This window comes from Mustelus asterias, unplaced genomic scaffold (genome assembly GCF_964213995.1).
Source record: "Mustelus asterias unplaced genomic scaffold, sMusAst1.hap1.1 HAP1_SCAFFOLD_2663, whole genome shotgun sequence".
NCBI lineage: Eukaryota > Metazoa > Chordata > Chondrichthyes > Carcharhiniformes > Triakidae > Mustelus > Mustelus asterias.
In genome coordinates, this window is record NW_027592608.1 from 1 (window position 1) to 17,630 (window position 17,630).

Consider the following 17,630-nt stretch of genomic DNA (forward strand, 5'->3'; position numbering starts at 1 on the left):
GGGGTATCTTTCTCATTAAAGTACAATTTATATAAAACCACCGATTCGCTCTGGCTCGTTCTCTCTCTCTCTCACAAGAACTTAGGAGCAGGAGTTGGCCATCTGGCCCCTCGAGCCTGCTCCGACATTCAATAAATCGGATATAAATTGTCCCATTGGGAAGACGCAGCATGGGTTCATGAAGGGAAGGTCATGTTTGACTAATTTGGTGGAATTCTTTGAGAACATTACATGTGCCGTGGACAATGGGGAACCTGTGGATGTGGTGTATCTGGATTTCCAGAAGGCATTTGACAAGGTGCCGCACCAAAGACTGCTACATAAGATAAAGGTGCACGGTGTTATGGGTAATGTATTAGCATGGATAGAGGATTGGTTAACTAACAGAAAGCAGAGAGTGGGGGTAAATGGGTGTTTTCCTGGTTGGCGATCAGTGACTAGTGGTGTGTCTCAGGGATCAGTGTTGGGACCGCAATTGTTGACGATTTACACAGATGATTTGGAGTTGGGGACCAAGTGCAGTGTGTCAAAATTCGCAGATGACACTGAGATGGGTGGCAGAGCAAAGTGTGCAGAGGATGCTGAAAGTCTGCAAAGGGATATAGATAGTGTAAGTGAGTGGGCGAGGGTCTGGCAGATGGAGTACAATGTTGGTAAATGTGAGGTCATCCATTTTGGTCGGAATAACAGCAAAATGGACGATTATTTAAATGGTAAAAAATTGCAGCATGCTGCTGTGCAGAGGGACCTGGGTGTCCTTGTGCAGGAATCACAAGGAGTTGGTTTGCAGGTGCAGCAGGGAATTAAGAAGGCAAATGGAATTTTGTCCTTCATTGCGAGAGGGATGGAGTTTAAAAACAGCGAGGTTATGTTGCAGCTGTATAAGGTGCTGGTGAGGCCACACCTGGAGTACTGGGTACAGTTTTGGTCTCCTTACTTGAGAAAGGATATACTGGCACTGGAGGGGGTGCAGAGGAGATTCACTAGGTTAAGAACATAAGAACTAGGAGCAGGAGTGGGCCATCTGGCCCCTCGAGCCTGCCCCGCCATTCAATAAGATCCTGGCTGATCTTTTCGTGGACTCAGCTCCACTTACCCGCCCGCTCACCATAACCCTTAATTCCTTTACTGTTCAACAATCTATCCATCCTTGCCTTAAAAACATTCAATGAGGGAGCCTCAACTGGGCAGGGAATTCCACAGATTCACAACCCTTTGTGTGAAGAAGTTCCTCCTCAACTCAGTCCTAAATCTGCTCCCCCTTATTTTGAGGCCATGCCCCCTAGTTCTAGTTTCACCCGCCAGTGGAAACAACTTCCCTGCTTCTATCTTATCTATTCCCTTCATAATCTTCTATGTTTCTATAAGATCTCCCCTCATTCTTCTGAATTCCAATGAGTATAGCCCCAGTCTACTCAGTCTCTCCTCATAAGCCAACCCTCTCAACTCCGGAATCAACCTAGTGAATCCCCTCTGCACCCCCTCCAGTGCCAGTATATCCTTTCTCAAGTAAGGAGACCAAAACTGTACACAGTACTCCAGGTGTGGCCTCACCAGCACCTTATACAGCTGCAACATAACCTCGCTGTTTTCAAACTCCATCCCTCTCGCAATGAAGGACAAAATTCCATTTGCCTTCTTAATTACCTGCTGCACCTGCAAACCAACTCCCCCTTGAGAGCGCCAGGGACCCGGGTTCGATTCCCGGCTTGGGTCACTGTCTGTGTGGAGTCTGCACGTTCTTCCCGTGTCTATGGGTTTCCTCTGGGTGTTCCGGTTTCCTCCCACAGTCCGAAAGACGTGCGGGTTAGGGTGCATTGGCCGTGCTAAATTCTCCCTCAGTGATGAAGTTCCTCCTCAACTCAGTCCTAAATCTGCTCCCCCTTATTTTGAGGCCATACCCACCCCCCCTCCCCTCCTCCGAGTTCTGCTTTCACCCGCCAGTGGAAACAACTTCCCTGCTTCTACCTTATCTGTTCTTATCTGATAGAATGATAGAAGCCCTCCAGTGCAGAAAGAGGCCGTTCAGCCCATCGAGTCTGCACCGACCACAATCCCACCCAGGCCCTATCCCCGTAACCCCACATATGTATCCGCTAATCCCTCTAACCTACACATCCCAGAACACTAAGGGGAGAATATAGCATGGCCAATGCACCCTAACCTGCACATCTTTGGGCTGTGGGAGGAAACCGGAGCCCCCGGAGGAAACCCACGCAGACACGGGGAGAACGTGCAAACTCCACGCAGACGGTGACCCGAGGCCGGGAATCGAACCCGGGTCCCTGGTGCTGTGAGGCAGCAGCGCTAACCCACTGTGCCACCCATTATCTATTCCCGTCCATTTCCCCCCTCCTGTTGCCTTCTCTCTGTCTTAATCCGTGTCACCCCCGTCTACAGGGGGGGTCCCGGTGATTTGATCAGGGGTCTTTAGTTTCAGGATTTACAGAGGGGAACCGGCGGAGGGGGCAGAATCTTGAACAAAGGTACGGGAGCGATGGGAGGAGGCGCCTCCCTAACACAACGGGGTAGACAAAGTGTCCCAAGGAATTAAATTTCACCCTGGGGCGAAAGGGATCTAATCTGTTAGAGTTCTTTGAGGAGGTGGCAAGGAAGTTAGATAAAGGAGAACCTGTGGATGTGATTTATTTAGATTCCCAGAAGGCCTTTGACAAGGTGCCACGTAGGAGACTGTTAAATAAATTAAGAGCCCGTGGTGTTAAGGGTAAGATCCTGGCGTGGATAGAGGATTGGCTGACTGGTAGGGGAGTCTAAAACTAGAGGGCATCGGTTTAAGGGGAGAGATACAAAAGGATCCAGAGGGACAATTTTGTTCACACAGAGGGTGGTGAGTGTCTGGAACGAGCTGCCAGAGGCAGTAGTAGAGGCGGGTACAATTTGGTCTTTTACAAACCATTTAGACAGTTACATGGGTACGATGGGTATAGAGGGATATGGGCCAAACGCGGGCAATTGGGATTAGCTTAGGGGTTTAAAAAAAAGGGCAGCATGGACAAGTTGGGCCGAAGGGCCTGTTTCCATGCTGTAAACCTCTATGACTGGCAGACGGCAGAGATTTGATTTGATTTATTATTGTCACATGTGTTAACATACAGAGAAAAGTATTGTTTCTTGCGCGCTATACAGACAAAGCATACCGTTCATAGAGAAGGAAAGGAGAGGGTGCAGAATGTAGTGTTACAGTCACAGCTAGGGTGTAGAGAAAGATCAACTTAATGCGAGGTCGGTCCATTCAAAAGTCTGACAGCAGCAGCAGGGAAGAAGCTGTTCTTGAGTCGGTCGGTCCGTGACCTCAGACTTTTGTATCTTTTTCCCGACGGAAGAAGGTGGAAGAGAGAATGTCCGGAGTGCGTGGGGTCCTTAATTATGCCGGCTGCTTTTCCCCGAGGCAGCGGGAAGTGTAGACAGAGTCAATGGATGGGAGGCTGGGTTTGTGTGATGGATTGGGCTACATTCACGACCCTTTTGTAGTTCCTTGCGGTCTTGGGCAGAGCAGGAGCCCCAGACCGAGCTGTGATACAACCAGAAAGAATGCTTTCTATGGGGCATCTGTAAAAGTTGGTGAGAGTCGTAGCTGACATGCCAAATTTCCTTAGTCTTCTGAGAAAGTAGAGGCGTTGGTGGGGCTTTCTTAACCATAGTGTCGGCATGGGGGGGACCAGGACAGGTTGTTGGTGATCTGGGCACCTAAACACTTGAAGCTCTTGATCCTTTCTACTTTGTGGAAGAGAGTTGGGATAAAGGGGTCTTTTTCAGGATGGCAGCCGGTGACTAGTGGTGTGCCTCAGGGGTCAGTGCTGGGACCACAACTCTTCACAATACACATTAACGATTTGGAGGCAGGATCTGAAGGCACTGTTGCTAAGTTTACAGGTGATACAAAGATATGTAGGAGGGACAGGTAGTATTGAGGAAGCAGGGGGGCTGCAGAAGGACTTGGGCAGGGTCTTGGGGTTAAAGGGATATGGGGGGGAAATCAAAGAACAAAGAACATTCCAGCACAGGAACAGGCCCTTCGGCCCCTCCAAGCCTGCACCCACCATGCTGCCCCCGACTGAACTAAAACCCCCTACCCTTCCGGGGACCGTATCCCTCTATTCCCATCCTATTCATGTACTTGTCCAGACGCCCCTTAAAGCTCACTACCGTATCCGCTTCCACTCCCTCCCCCGGCAGCGAGTTCCAGGCACCCACCACCCTCTGTGTAAAAAATCTGCCTCGTACATCTCCTTTAAACCTTGCCCCTCGCACCTTAAACCCGTGCCCCCCTAGTAATTGACTCTTCCACCCTGGGGAAAAAGCTTCTGACTATCCACTCTGTCCATGCCCCTCATAATCTTGTATCAGGTCTCCCCTCAACCTCCGTCGTTCCAGTGAGAACAAACCAAGTTTCTCCAACCTCTCCTCATAGCTAATGCCCTCCATACCAGGCAACATCCTGGTAAGTCTTTTCTGTACCCTCTCCAAAGCCTCCACATCCTTCTGGTAGTGTGGCTTCTGTATTCAATGTTCTGACCGATGAAACCAAGCATGCCGAATGCCTTCTTCACCACTCTGTCCACCTGTGACTCCACTTTCAAGGAGCTATGAACCTGTATCCCGAGACCTCTTTGTTCTGTAACTCTCCCCAACGCCCGACCATTAACTGAGTAAGTCCTGCCCTGGTTCAATCTACCAAAATGCATCACCTCACGTTTGTCTAAATTAAACTCCATCTGCCATTCGTCAGCCCACTGGCCCAATTGATCAAGACTTGGGTGTCCAATTGATGAATGACTGCATGGCATTCGTTGGAAAATATGCCTTTATTGTAAAATGGGGAGGGAGGGAACGTTAAACACCTCACACCGTCACCCCGACGGGGACGGGGGCGGGCTTACGACCTGGGAAGGAGCTTCCCTGCCGCAGGGTTCGCCCGAGGATCTTGGCCCCCTGAGGTTGATCTGCAAGTCATGATCGCGCGGAGGGCAACCGCCCCTTCCACACTCACTGCCAACTTCCCGATCACCACCGACTCCTGCCCGGGCTCCACGACTGAGGATCAGAGACAGAAACAGCAGAGTGTTACAGACTGGAATGTATTCGAGGGGTTCAGGGTGGTTTATATATAGAATAACAGATACCCGGGAGTGAGTTACAGACTGGAATCTAATCGAGGGGTTCGGGGTGGTTTATATATAGAATAACAGATACCCGGGAGTGAGTTACAGACTGGAATCTAATCGAGGGGTTCGGGGTGGTTTATATATAGAATAACAGATACCCGGGAGTGACTTACAGACTGGAATCTAATCGAGGGGTTCGGGGTGGTTTATATATAGAATAACATACCCGGGTGTGAGTTACAGTCTGGAATCTAATCGAGGGGTTCGGGGTGGTTTATATATAGAATAACAGATACCCGGGTGTGAGTTACAGACTGGAATCTAATCGAGGGGTTCAGGGTGGTTTATATATAGAATAACAGATACCCGGGAGTGAGTTACAGACTGGAATCTAATCGAGGGGTTCGGGGTGGTTTATATATAGAATAACAGATACTCGGGAGTGAGTTACAGACTGGAATCTAATCGAGGGGTTCGGGGTGGTTTATATATAGAATAACAGATACCCGGGTGTGAGTTATAGACTGGAATCTAATTGAGGGGTTCGGGGTGGTTTATATATAGAATAACAGATACCCTGGAGTGAGTTACAGACTGGAATGTATTCGAGGGTTTCGGGGTGGTTTATGTATAGAATAACAGATACCTGGGAGTGAGTTACAGACTGGAATCTAATCGAGGGGTTCGGGGTGGTTTCTATATAGAATAACAGATACCCAGGAGTGAGTTACAGACTGGAATCTAATCGAGGGGTTCGGGGTGGTTTATATATAGAATAACAGATACCCGGGAGTGAGTTACAGACTGGAATCTAATCGAGGGGTTCGGGGTGGTTTATATATAGAATAACAGATACCCGGGAGTGAGTTACAGACTGGAATCTAATCGAGGGGTTCGGGGTGGTTTATATATAGAATAACAGATACCCGGGAGTGAGTTACAGACTGGAATCTAATCGAGGGGTTCGGGGTGGTTTTTATATAGAATAACAGATACCCGGGAGTGAGTTACAGACTGGAATCTAATCGAGGGGTTCGGGGTGGTTTATATATAGAATAACAGATACCCGGGAGTGAGTTACAGACTGGAATCTAATCGAGGGGTTCGGGGTGGTTTATATATAGGATAACAGATACCCGGGAGTGAGTAACCGACTGGAATCTAATCGAGGGGTTCGGGGTGGTTTATATATAGAATAACAGATACCCGGGTGTGAGTTACAGACTGGAATCTAATCGAGGGGTTCGGGGTGGTTTATATATAGAATAACAGATACCCGGGAGTGAGTTACAGACTGGAATCTAATCGAGGGGTTCGGGGTGGTTTATATATAGAATAACAGATACCCGGGAGTGAGTTACAGACTGGAATCTAATCGAGGGGTTCGGGGTGGTTTATATATAGAATAACAGATACCCGGGAGTGAGTTACAGACTGGAATCTAATCGAGGGGTTCGGGGTGGTTTATATATAGGATAACAGATACCCGGGAGTGAGTAACCGACTGGAATCTAATCGAGGGGTTCGGGGTGGTTTATATATAGAATAACAGATACCCGGGTGTGAGTTACAGACTGGAATCTAATCGAGGGGTTCGGGGTGGTTTATATATAGAATAACAGATACCCGGGAGTGAGTTACAGACTGGAATCTAATCGAGGGGTTCGGTGTGGTTTATATATAGAATAACAGATACCCGGGATAGAGTTACAGACTGGAATCTAATCGAGGGGTTCGGGAACACTAATTGGTCAGCTTACTATCGAACTCCTTCTCGATGATGTCTTTCCCAGTCTGATACATTCTGCTGATTGGGACGTAGGAATATCCAACCTCAACACAGTCCTCGTTTCCATCCAGTGGTTCACTCACTACCGTGAACTTTAACCTGGGGACAGAGGGGTGAGTGTTAGAGGCTCTTCTCACAGTCGCTGAGTCTCAGCGCTTCGACACCGAGTGCTGGTGTGGAGGGGTGTGGAACTGGAGGAGCATTAACACGGGATAACCTCAGCAGCTCACGGACGCAGGGCTGAGAGACACGGGTTAATGGTAGCTTTCTCGGACCGCAGGACCATCTCGAGCGAGCCATGGGCAACGCGGATGTGTTTCTACCGGCTTCCGAAACAGAGACGCTGAGGACCAAGACTGGGGAACTTGCGCCAAAACTTTATAAAAGTCTTGTTTGTGCACAGCTGGAGTCCTTCTGCACTCACACCCCAGTGCGGAGAAGGTCAGAGGATTCTCAAGCAAGTTCCAGGGTTGTAGAAAAGACCCATCGAGTCTGAAGCGATAGTACCTAGAGCACCCTAAAAGTTACGTTCATTAGAGTCACAAGTAGGCTTACATTAACACTGCAATGAACAAAGAAAATTACAGCACAGGAACAGGCCCTTCGGCCCTCCAAGCCTGCACCGACCATGCTGCCCCCCCCCCCGTCTGAACTAAAACCCCCTACCCTTCCGGGGACCGTATCCCTCTATTCCCATCCTATTCATGTATTTGTCCAGACGCCCCTTAAAACTCACTACCGTATCCGCTTCCACTCCCTCCCCCGGCAGCGAGTTCCAGGCACCCACCACCCTCTGTGTAAAAAATCTGCCTCGTACATCTCCTTTAAACCTTGCCCCTCGCACCTTAAACCTGTGCCCCCTAGTAATTGACTCTTCCACCCTGGGGGAAAAAGCTTCTGACTATCCACTCTGTCCATGCCCCTCATAATCTTGTAGACTTCTATCAGGTCTCCCCTCAACCTCCGTCGCTCCAGTGAGAACAAACCGAGTTTCTCCAACCTCTCCTCATAGCTAATGCCCTCCATACCAGGCAACATCCTGGTCAATCTTCTCTGTTTGAAGTTACTGTGAGAATCCCCTGGTCGCCACACTCTGGCGCCTGTTCGGGTAACACTGAGGGAGAACTTAGCACAGCCAATCCAATTTCAGACTGTGGGAGGAAACCGGAGCACCCGGAGGAAACCAACGCAAACTCGGGGAGAACGTGCAGACTCCACAGTGACCCAAGCCGGGAATCGAACCTGGGTTGCAGGGGAGTAGAATAGACAGTATTACAGTTGATAAGGAGGATGTGCAGGATATTCTGGAGGGTCTGAAAATAGATAAATCCCCTGGTCCGGATGGGATTTATCCAAGGATTCTCTGGGAGGCAAGAGAAGTGATTGCAGAGCCTCTGGCTCTGATCTTCAGGTCGTCGTTGGCCTCTGGTATAGTACCAGAAGATTGGAGGTTAGCGAATGTTGTCCCATTGTTTAAGAAGGGGAACAGAGACTTCCCCGGGAATTATAGACCGGTGAGTCTCACTTCTGTTGTCGGCAAGATGTTGGAAAAAATTATAAGGGATAGGATTTATAGTTATTTGGAGAGTAATGAATTGATAGGTGATAGTCAGCATGGTTTTGTGGCAGGTAGGTCGTGCCTTACTAACCTTATTGAGTTTTTTGAGAAAGTGACCAAGGAGGTGGATGGGGGCAAGGCAGTGGACGTGGTATATATGGATTTTAGTAAGGCGTTTGATAAGGTTCACCATGGTAGGCTTCTGCAGAAAATGCAGATGTATGGGATTGGGGGTGATCTAGGAAATTGGATCAGGAATTGGCTAGCGGATAGGAAACAGAGGGTGGTGGTTGATAGTAAATATTCATCATGGAGTGCGGTTACAAGTGGTGTACCTCAGGGATCTGTTTTGGGGCCACTGCTGTTTGTAATATTTATTAATGATCTGGATGAGGGTATAGTTGGGTGGATTAGCAAATTTGCTGATGACACCAAAGTCGGTGGTGTGGTAGACAGTGAGGAAGGGTGTCGTAGTTTGCAGGAAGACTTAGACAGGTTGCAAAGTTGGGCCGAGAGGTGGCGGATGGAGTTTAATGCGGAGAAGTGTGAGGTAATTCACTTTGGTAGGAATAACAGATGTGTTGAGTATAGGGCTAACGGGAGGACTTTGAATAGTGTGGAGGAGCAGAGGGATCTAGGTGTATGTGTGCATAGATCCCTGAAAGTTGGGAATCAAGTAGATAAGGTTGTTAAGAAGGCACATGGTGTCTTGGCGTTTATTGGTAGGGGGATTGAATTTAGGAGTCGTAGCGTTATGTTGCAACTGTACACAACTCTGGTGCGGCCGCACTTGGAGTACTGTGTGCAGTTCTGGTCCCCACATTACAGGAAGGATGTGGAGGCTTTGGAGAGGGTGCAGAGGAGGTTTACCAGGATGTTGCCTGGTATGGAGGGGAGATCCTATGAGGAGAGGCTGAGGGATTTGGGATTGTTTTCGCTGGAAAGGCGGCGGCTAAGAGGGGATCTTATTGAAACATATAAGATGATTAGAGGTTTAGATAGGGTGGATAGTGATAGCCTTTTTCCTCTGATGGAGAAATCCAGCACGAGGGGGCATGGCTTTAAATTGAGGGGGGGTAGTTATAGAACCGATGTCAGGGGTAGGTTCTTTACCCAGAGGGTGGTGAGGGATTGGAATGCCCTGCCAGCATCAGTAGTAAATGCGCCTAGTTTGGGGGTGTTTAAGAGATCCGTAGATAGGTTCATGGACGAAAAGAAATTGGTTTAGGTTGGAGGGTCACAGTTTTTTTTTTAACTGGTCGGTGCAACATCGTGGGCCGAAGGGCCTGTTCTGCGCTGTAATGTTCTATGTTCTATGTTCTATGTTCTGTGTCCCTGGAGCTGTGAGGCATATCCATGAACATTATGAGACGATGGCCTAGTGATATTATCGTTGGACTTTCAATCCAGAAACCCAGCTAATGTTCTGGGGACCCGGGTTCGAATCCCGCCACGGCAGATGGTGGAATTTGAGTTCATAGAACATAGAACAGTACAGCACAGAACAGGCCCTTCGGCCCACGATGTTGTGCCGAGCTTTATCTGAAACCAAGATCAAGCTATCCCACTCCCTACCATCCTGGTGTGCTCCATGTGCCTATCCAATAACCGCTTAAATGTTCCGAAAGTGTCTGACTCCACTATCACTGCAGGCAGTCCATTCCACACCCCAACCACTCTCTGCGTAAAGAACCTACCTCTGATATCCGTCCTGTATCTCCCACCACGAACCCTATAGTTATGCCCCCTTGTAATAGCTCCATCCACCCGAGGAAATAGTCTTTGAACGTTCACTCTATCTATCCCCTTCATCATTTTATAAACCTCTATTAAGTCTCCCCTCAGCCTCCTCCGCTCCAGAGAGAACAGCCCTAGCTCCCTCAACCTTTCCTCATAAGGCCTACCCTCCAAACCAGGCAGCATCCTGGTAAATCTCTTCTGCACTCTTTCCAGCGCTTCCACATCCTTCTTATAGTGAGGTGACCAGAACTGCACACAATATTCCAAATGTGTTCTCACCAAGGTCCTGTACAGTTGCAGCATAACCCCACGGCTCTTAAACTCCAACCCCCTGTTAATAAAAGCTAACACACTATAGGCCTTCTTCACAGCTCTATCCACTTGAGTGGCAACCTTTAGAGATCTGTGGATATGGACCCCAAGATCTCTCTGTTCCTCCACAGTCTTCAGAACCCTACCTTTGACCCTGTAATCCACATTTAAATTAGTCCTACCAAAATGAATCACCTCACATTTATCAGGGTTAAACTCCATTTGCCATTTTTCAGCCCAGCTTTGCATCCTATCTATGTCTCTTTGCAGCCTACAACAGCCCTCCACCTCATCCACTACTCCACCAATCTTGGTGTCATCAGCAAATTTACTGATCCACCCTTCAGCCCCCTCCTCTAAGTCATTAATAAAAATCACAAAGAGCAGAGGACCAAGCACTGATCCCTGCGGCACTCCGCTAGCAACCTGCCTCCAATCCGAAAATTTTCCATCGACCACCACCCTCTGTCTTCGATCAGACAGCCAGTTACCTATCCAATCGGCCAACTTTCCCTCTATCCCACACCTCCTTACTTTCATCATAAGCCGACCATGGGGGACCTTATCAAACGCCTTACTAAAACCCATGTATATGACATCAACCCATGTATATGACATCAACTGGGGAAGGGGATATTAGGCAGGGATTTATGGAGTTGGGGTGGAAACTAAAGGCCAAGACTGACAGAGTGGTTATCTCTGGACTCTTGCCTGTACCACGGGATAGTTTAGAGAGGAATAGGGAGAGGGAAGGTTTGAATTCATGGCTGAGGGGATGGTGCAGGAGGGAGGGGTTCAGGTACTTAAGCAATTGGGGCTCGTACTGGGGAAGGTGTGACCTCTATGAGAAGGATGGTCTACACCTTAATCAGAAGGGGACCAATATCCTGGGGGGTAAATTTGCTAAGGCCATGCAGGGAGGTTTAAAAGATAAATCCCCTGGTCCGGATGGGATTTATCCAAGGATTCTCTGGGAGGCAAGAGAAGTGATTGCAGAGCCTCTGGCTCTGATCTTCAGGTCGTCGTTGGCCTCTGGTATAGTACCAGAAGATTGGAGGTTAGCGAATGTTGTCCCATTGTTTAAGAAGGGGAACAGAGACTTCCCCGGGAATTATAGACCGGTGAGTCTCACTTCTGTTGTCGGCAAGATGTTGGAAAAAATTATAAGGGATAGGATTTATAGTTATTTGGAGAGTAATGAATTGATAGGTGATAGTCAGCATGGTTTTGTGGCAGGTAGGTCGTGCCTTACTAACCTTATTGAGTTTTTTGAGAAAGTGACCAAGGAGGTGGATGGGGGCAAGGCAGTGGACGTGGTATATATGGATTTTAGTAAGGCGTTTGATAAGGTTCACCATGGTAGGCTTCTGCAGAAAATGCAGATGTATGGGATTGGGGGTGATCTAGGAAATTGGATCAGGAATTGGCTAGCGGATAGGAAACAGAGGGTGGTGGTTGATAGTAAATATTCATCATGGAGTGCGGTTACAAGTGGTGTACCTCAGGGATCTGTTTTGGGGCCACTGCTGTTTGTAATATTTATTAATGATCTGGATGAGGGTATAGTTGGGTGGATTAGCAAATTTGCTGATGACACCAAAGTCGGTGGTGTGGTAGACAGTGAGGAAGGGTGTCGTAGTTTGCAGGAAGACTTAGACAGGTTGCAAAGTTGGGCCGAGAGGTGGCGGATGGAGTTTAATGCGGAGAAGTGTGAGGTAATTCACTTTGGTAGGAATAACAGATGTGTTGAGTATAGGGCTAACGGGAGGACTTTGAATAGTGTGGAGGAGCAGAGGGATCTAGGTGTATGTGTGCATAGATCCCTGAAAGTTGGGAATCAAGTAGATAAGGTTGTTAAGAAGGCATATGGTGTCTTGGCGTTTATTGGTAGGGGGATTGAATTTAGGAGTCGTAGCGTTATGTTGCAACTGTACACAACTCTGGTGCGGCCGCACTTGGAGTACTGTGTGCAGTTCTGGTCCCCACATTACAGGAAGGATGTGGAGGCTTTGGAGAGGGTGCAGAGGAGGTTTACCAGGATGTTGCCTGGTATGGAGGGGAGATCCTATGAGGAGAGGCTGAGGGATTTGGGATTGTTTTCGCTGGAAAGGCGGCGGCTAAGAGGGGATCTTATTGAAACATATAAGATGATTAGAGGTTTAGATAGGGTGGATAGTGATAGCCTTTTTCCTCTGATGGAGAAATCCAGCACGAGGGGGCATGGCTTTAAATTGAGGGGGGGTAGTTATAGAACCGATGTCAGGGGTAGGTTCTTTACCCAGAGGGTGGTGAGGGATTGGAATGCCCTGCCAGCATCAGTTGTAAATGCGCCTAGTTTGGGGGCGTTTAAGAGATCCGTAGATAGGTTCATGGACGAAAAGAAATTGGTTTAGGTTGGAGGGTCACAGTTTTTTTTTTTAACTGGTCGGTGCAACATCGTGGGCCGAAGGGCCTGTTCTGCGCTGTAATGTTCTATGTTCTATGTTCTACCTTCATCAACACACTTAGTTACCTCCTCAAAAAATTCAATCAAATTTGTGGGGCTTGCCCTTCACGAATCCGTGCTGACTATCCCGGATTAATCCACATCTTTCTAAATGGTCGTAAATCCCATCCCTAAGGACCTTTTCCATCAATTTACCAACCACCGAAGTAAGACTAACCGGTCTATAATTACCAGGGTCATTTCTATTCCCTTTCTTAAACAGAGGAACAACATTCGCCATTCTCCAGTCCTCTGGCACCATCCCCGTAGATAGTGAGGACCCAAAGATCAACGCCAAAGGCTCTGCAATCTCATCCCTTGCCTCCCAAAGAATCCTAGGATATATTTCATCAGGCCCAGGGGACTTATCGACCTTCAGTATTCAGTTCAATAAAAAAAAATCCGGAATAAGACCATAAGACATCGGAGCAGAATGAGGCCACTCGGCCCATCGAGTCTGCTCCGCCATTCAATCATGGCTGATCCTTTTCCCATCCCCATTCTCCTGCCTTTTCCCCATAACCCCTGATCCCCTTATTAATCAAGAACCGATCTATCTCTGTCTTAAAGACACTCAATGACCCGGCCTCCACAGCCTTCTGCGGCAAAGAGTTCCACACATTCCCCACTCTCTGGCTGAAGAAATCCCTCCTCATCTCTGTTTTAAAGGATCGTCCCTTTAGCCTGAGGCTGTGCCCTCTGGTTCTAGTTTTTCCCACTAGTGGAAACATCCTCTCCACGTCCACTCTATCCAGGCCTCGCAGTATCCTGTAAGTTTCAATAAGATCCCCCCCCTCATCCTTCTAAACTCCAGCGAGTACAGACCCAGAGTCCTCAACCGTTCCGCATACGACAAGCTCTTCATTCCAGGGATCATTCTTGTGAACCTCCTCTGGACCCTTTCCAAGGGCCAGCACATCCTTCCTTAGATACGGGGCCCAAAACTGCTCACAATACTCCAAATGGGGTCTGTCCAGAGCCTTATACAGCCTCAGAAGTCCATCCCTGCCCTTGTATTCTAGCCCTCTCGACATAAGAACATAAGAACATAAGAAATAGGAGCAGGAGTAGGCCATCTAGCCCCTCGAGCCTGCCCCGCCATTCAATAAGACCATGGCTGATCTGACGTGGATCAGTACCACTTACCCGCCCGCTCCCCATAACCCTTAATTCCCTTACCGCTCAGGAATCCATCCATCCGACAGGAATGCTAACATTGCATTTGCCTTCCTAACTGCCGACTGAACCTGCACGTTAACCTTAAGAGAATCTTGAACAAGGACTCCAAGTCCCTTCGTGCTTCTGATTTCCGAAGCATTTTCCCATTTAGAAAATAGTCCCTCCTTCCAGTTCCCCTTCCAAAGTGCGAAACCTCACACTTTCCCACATTGTATTCCATCTGCCACTTCTTTGCCCACTCTCCCAACCTGTCCAAGTCCTTCTGCAGCCCCCCTGCTTCCTCAATACTACCTGTCCCTCTACATATCTTTGTATCATCTGCAAACTTAGCAACAGTGCCTTCAGTTCCTTCCTCCAAATCATTAATGTATATTGTGAAAAGTTGTGGTCCCAGCACTGTCATCCTGAGAAAGAATTAAGAATCTCCTGATGACCCATTGCCGATTGTCGGGAAAACCCATCTGGTTCACTAATGTCCTTTAGGGAAGGAAATCTGCCGTCCTTACCCGGTCTGGCCTACCTGTGACTCCAGAGCCACAGCAATGTGAGTGACTCGCAACTGCCCTCCAAGGGCAACTAGGGATGGGCAATGAATGCTGGCCCAGCCCAGCGACACCCCATGTCCCAGGAATGAATCAATAGAAGTTATGGTGTTTCATGTACTCCTCCAAATATTTATTGAAGGTTGTAAGGGTTCCCGTCTCCACTACCGTCCCAGGCAGTGCTTTCGAAATTCCCACCACCCTCAACTTGCGAGTATGAGAGTGAGGATGTCATGTTGCAGCTTTCGAACACTTTGGTTAGGCCGCACTTAAGAGTATTGCGATCAATTCTGCTCACCACATTACAGGAAGGATGTGGAGGCTTTGGAGAGGGTGCAGAAGAGGTTTACCAGCATGCTTCCTGGATGAGAGGGTATGGGTGGGGAGGCACGGTGGCACAGTGGGTTAGCACAGCGCCAGGGGCCCGGGTTCGATTCCCAGCTCAGCTAGCTGTCTGTACGGAGTCTGCACGTTCTCCCCGTGTCTGCGTGGGTTTCCTCCGGGTGCTCCGGTTTCCTCCCACAGTCCGAAAGATGTGCGGGTTAGGGTGCATTGGCCATGCTAAATTCTCCCTTAGTGTCCAAAGATGTGTAGGTTCGGTGGATTGGCCGTGCTAAATTGTTCCCCCCTCCCCCTCTCTCTCTCCACCCCCTCCCCCTCCCCCTCTCTCTCCGCCCCCCCTCCCCCTCTCTCTCCGCCCCCCTCCCCCTCTCTCTCCGCCCCCCTCCCCCTCTCTCTCCACCCCCCTCCCCCTCTCTCTCCGCCCCCCTCCCCCTCTCTCTCTGCCCCCCTCCCCCTCTCTCTCCGCCCCCTCCCCTCTCTCTCCGCCCCCCTCCCCCTCTCTCTCCGCCCCCCTCCCCCTCTCTCTCCGCCCCCTCCCCTCTCTCTCCGCCCCCTCCCCCTCCCCCTCCCCCTCCCTCTCTCCGCCCCTCTCCCTCTCTCCGCCCCCCTGCCTCTCCCTCTCTCCGCCCCCTCCCCATGTCTCTCCTCCCCCCTCCCCCCTCTCTCTGTCCCTCCGTCTCCCCCCCTCTCTCTCTCTCTCCCCATCTCCCCCTCTCTCTCTCTGTCTCTCCGTCCCCCCTCCCCCTCTCTCTCCGCCCCCCTCCCCCTCTCTCTCCGCCCCCTCCCCCTCCCTCTCTCCGCCCCTCTCCCTCTCTCCACCCCCTCCCCATGTCTCTCCTCCCCCCTCCCCCCTCTCTCTGTCTACCCCCCTCTCTCTGTCCCTCCGTCTCCCCCCCTCTCTCTCTCTCTCTCCCCGTCTCCCCCTCTCACTCTCTCCCCGTCTCTCCCCCTCTTTCTCTCTCTCTCTATCTCTCCCCCCCTCTCTTTCTCCCCCTCTCTCTTTCTCCCCCTTTCTCTCTCTCTCTTCCCCCCCTTTCTCCCTCTCTCTCTGTCTCCCCCTGTGAGACGCTCCTTAAAGCTTCCCTCTCTGTCCGAGCATCTGGCTGCCCCCCCCTCTCTGACCGAGCGTCTGGCTGCCCCCTCTGACGAGGGGTGACCCAGACGGTAAACGTTGTCTCTGTCCTCTCTCCGCAGACGCTGTCAGACCGGCTGAGATTTTCCAGTCTGTGTGTTGTCTGCCGCTGTTTTGCTGTGTGATGATGCTCCTGCCATCGTTCTAACCCGTGTCCCCTGTGTGTGTGGGGAGGGGGAGAGTGAGTGAGACGGTTCGGACAGGTACCTGCCCTCGTTGGGATCTGATTCCTGGACGAGTGCGGACAGGAATTCCCTCTGGAGTCTGTCTGTCCCCGGCTGGAGGTGGATCACTGCGGAGAGAGTGTGGGAAGAATTCAACCGATTGAGAGAAGCATCTCACACTGGGATCCAGTGGGACCGCGCGCGGACTGGGAACAGAGTGCAGAGAGAGGCGGAGCCCCCCCCAACTCGGAGCCCCCCCCAACCCGGAGCCCCCCCCCACTCGGAGCCCCCCCCCCAACCCGGAGCCCCCCCACCCCACCCGGAGCCCCACCCACCCCACCCGGAGCCCCCCCCCCAACCCGGAGCCCCACCCACCCCACCCGGAGCCCCCCCACCCCACCCGGAGCCCCACCCACCCCACCCGGAGCCCCACCCAGCCCACCCGGAGCCCCCCCACCCCACTCACACAGACCCTCCCTCTAATCCCCTTACTGTCCCATCGAAGACATAAGAACTAGGAGCAGGAGTGGGCCACCTGGCCCCTCGAGCCTGCTCTGCCATCAATAAGATCATGGCTGATCTTTTCGTGGACTCAGCTCCACTTACCCACCCACTCACCATAACCCTTAATTCCTTCACTGTTCAAGAATCTATCCATCCTTGCCTTAAAAACATTCAATGAGGGAGCCTCAACTGGGCAGGGAATTCCACAGATTCACAACCCTTTGTGTGAAGAAGTTCCTCCTCAACTCAGTCCTAAATCTGCTCCTCCTTATTTTGAGGCCATGCCCCCTAGTTCTAGTTTCACCCGCCAGTGGAAACAACTTCCCTGCTTCTATCTTATCTATTCCCTTCATCATCTTATATGTTTCTGTAAGATCTCCCCTCATTCTTCTGAATTCCAATGAGTATAACCCCAGGGCAGGACTCACTCAGTTAATGGTAGGGCGTTGGGGAGAGTTACAGAACAAAGAGATCTAGGGGTACATGTTCATAGCTCCTTGAAAGTGGAGTCACAGGTGGACAGAGTGGTGAAGAAGGCTTTCGGCATGCTTGGTTTCATCGGTCAGAACATTGAATACAGGAGTTGGGATGTCTTGTTGAAGTTGTACAAGACATTGGTAAGGACACACTTGGAATACTGTGCACAGTTCTGGTCACCCTATTATAGAAAGGATATTATTAAACTAGAAAGAGTGCTGAAAAGATTTACTCGGATGCTACCGGGACTTGATGGATTGACTTATAAGGAGAGGCTGGA

General features: G+C 50.1%; 1 protein-coding gene across 1 annotated transcript in view; it reads right to left on the reverse strand.

Moving 5' to 3' along the window:
* Nucleotides 1-4,809: 4,809 nt before the first annotated feature.
* The window catches only part of LOC144489912 (uncharacterized), a 44,949-nt gene continuing 32,128 nt past the window's right edge, over nucleotides 4,810-17,630 (reverse strand). The window contains exons 8-10 of the mRNA XM_078207738.1: nucleotides 16,413-16,497; nucleotides 6,887-7,014; nucleotides 4,810-5,055 (exon numbers count right to left, since the gene is read on the reverse strand). Of these exons, the coding sequence (XP_078063864.1) occupies nucleotides 4,898-5,055; nucleotides 6,887-7,014; nucleotides 16,413-16,497 (371 nt within the window). The 3' untranslated portion in view covers nucleotides 4,810-4,897. The remainder of the gene's footprint in view (nucleotides 5,056-6,886; nucleotides 7,015-16,412; nucleotides 16,498-17,630) is intronic.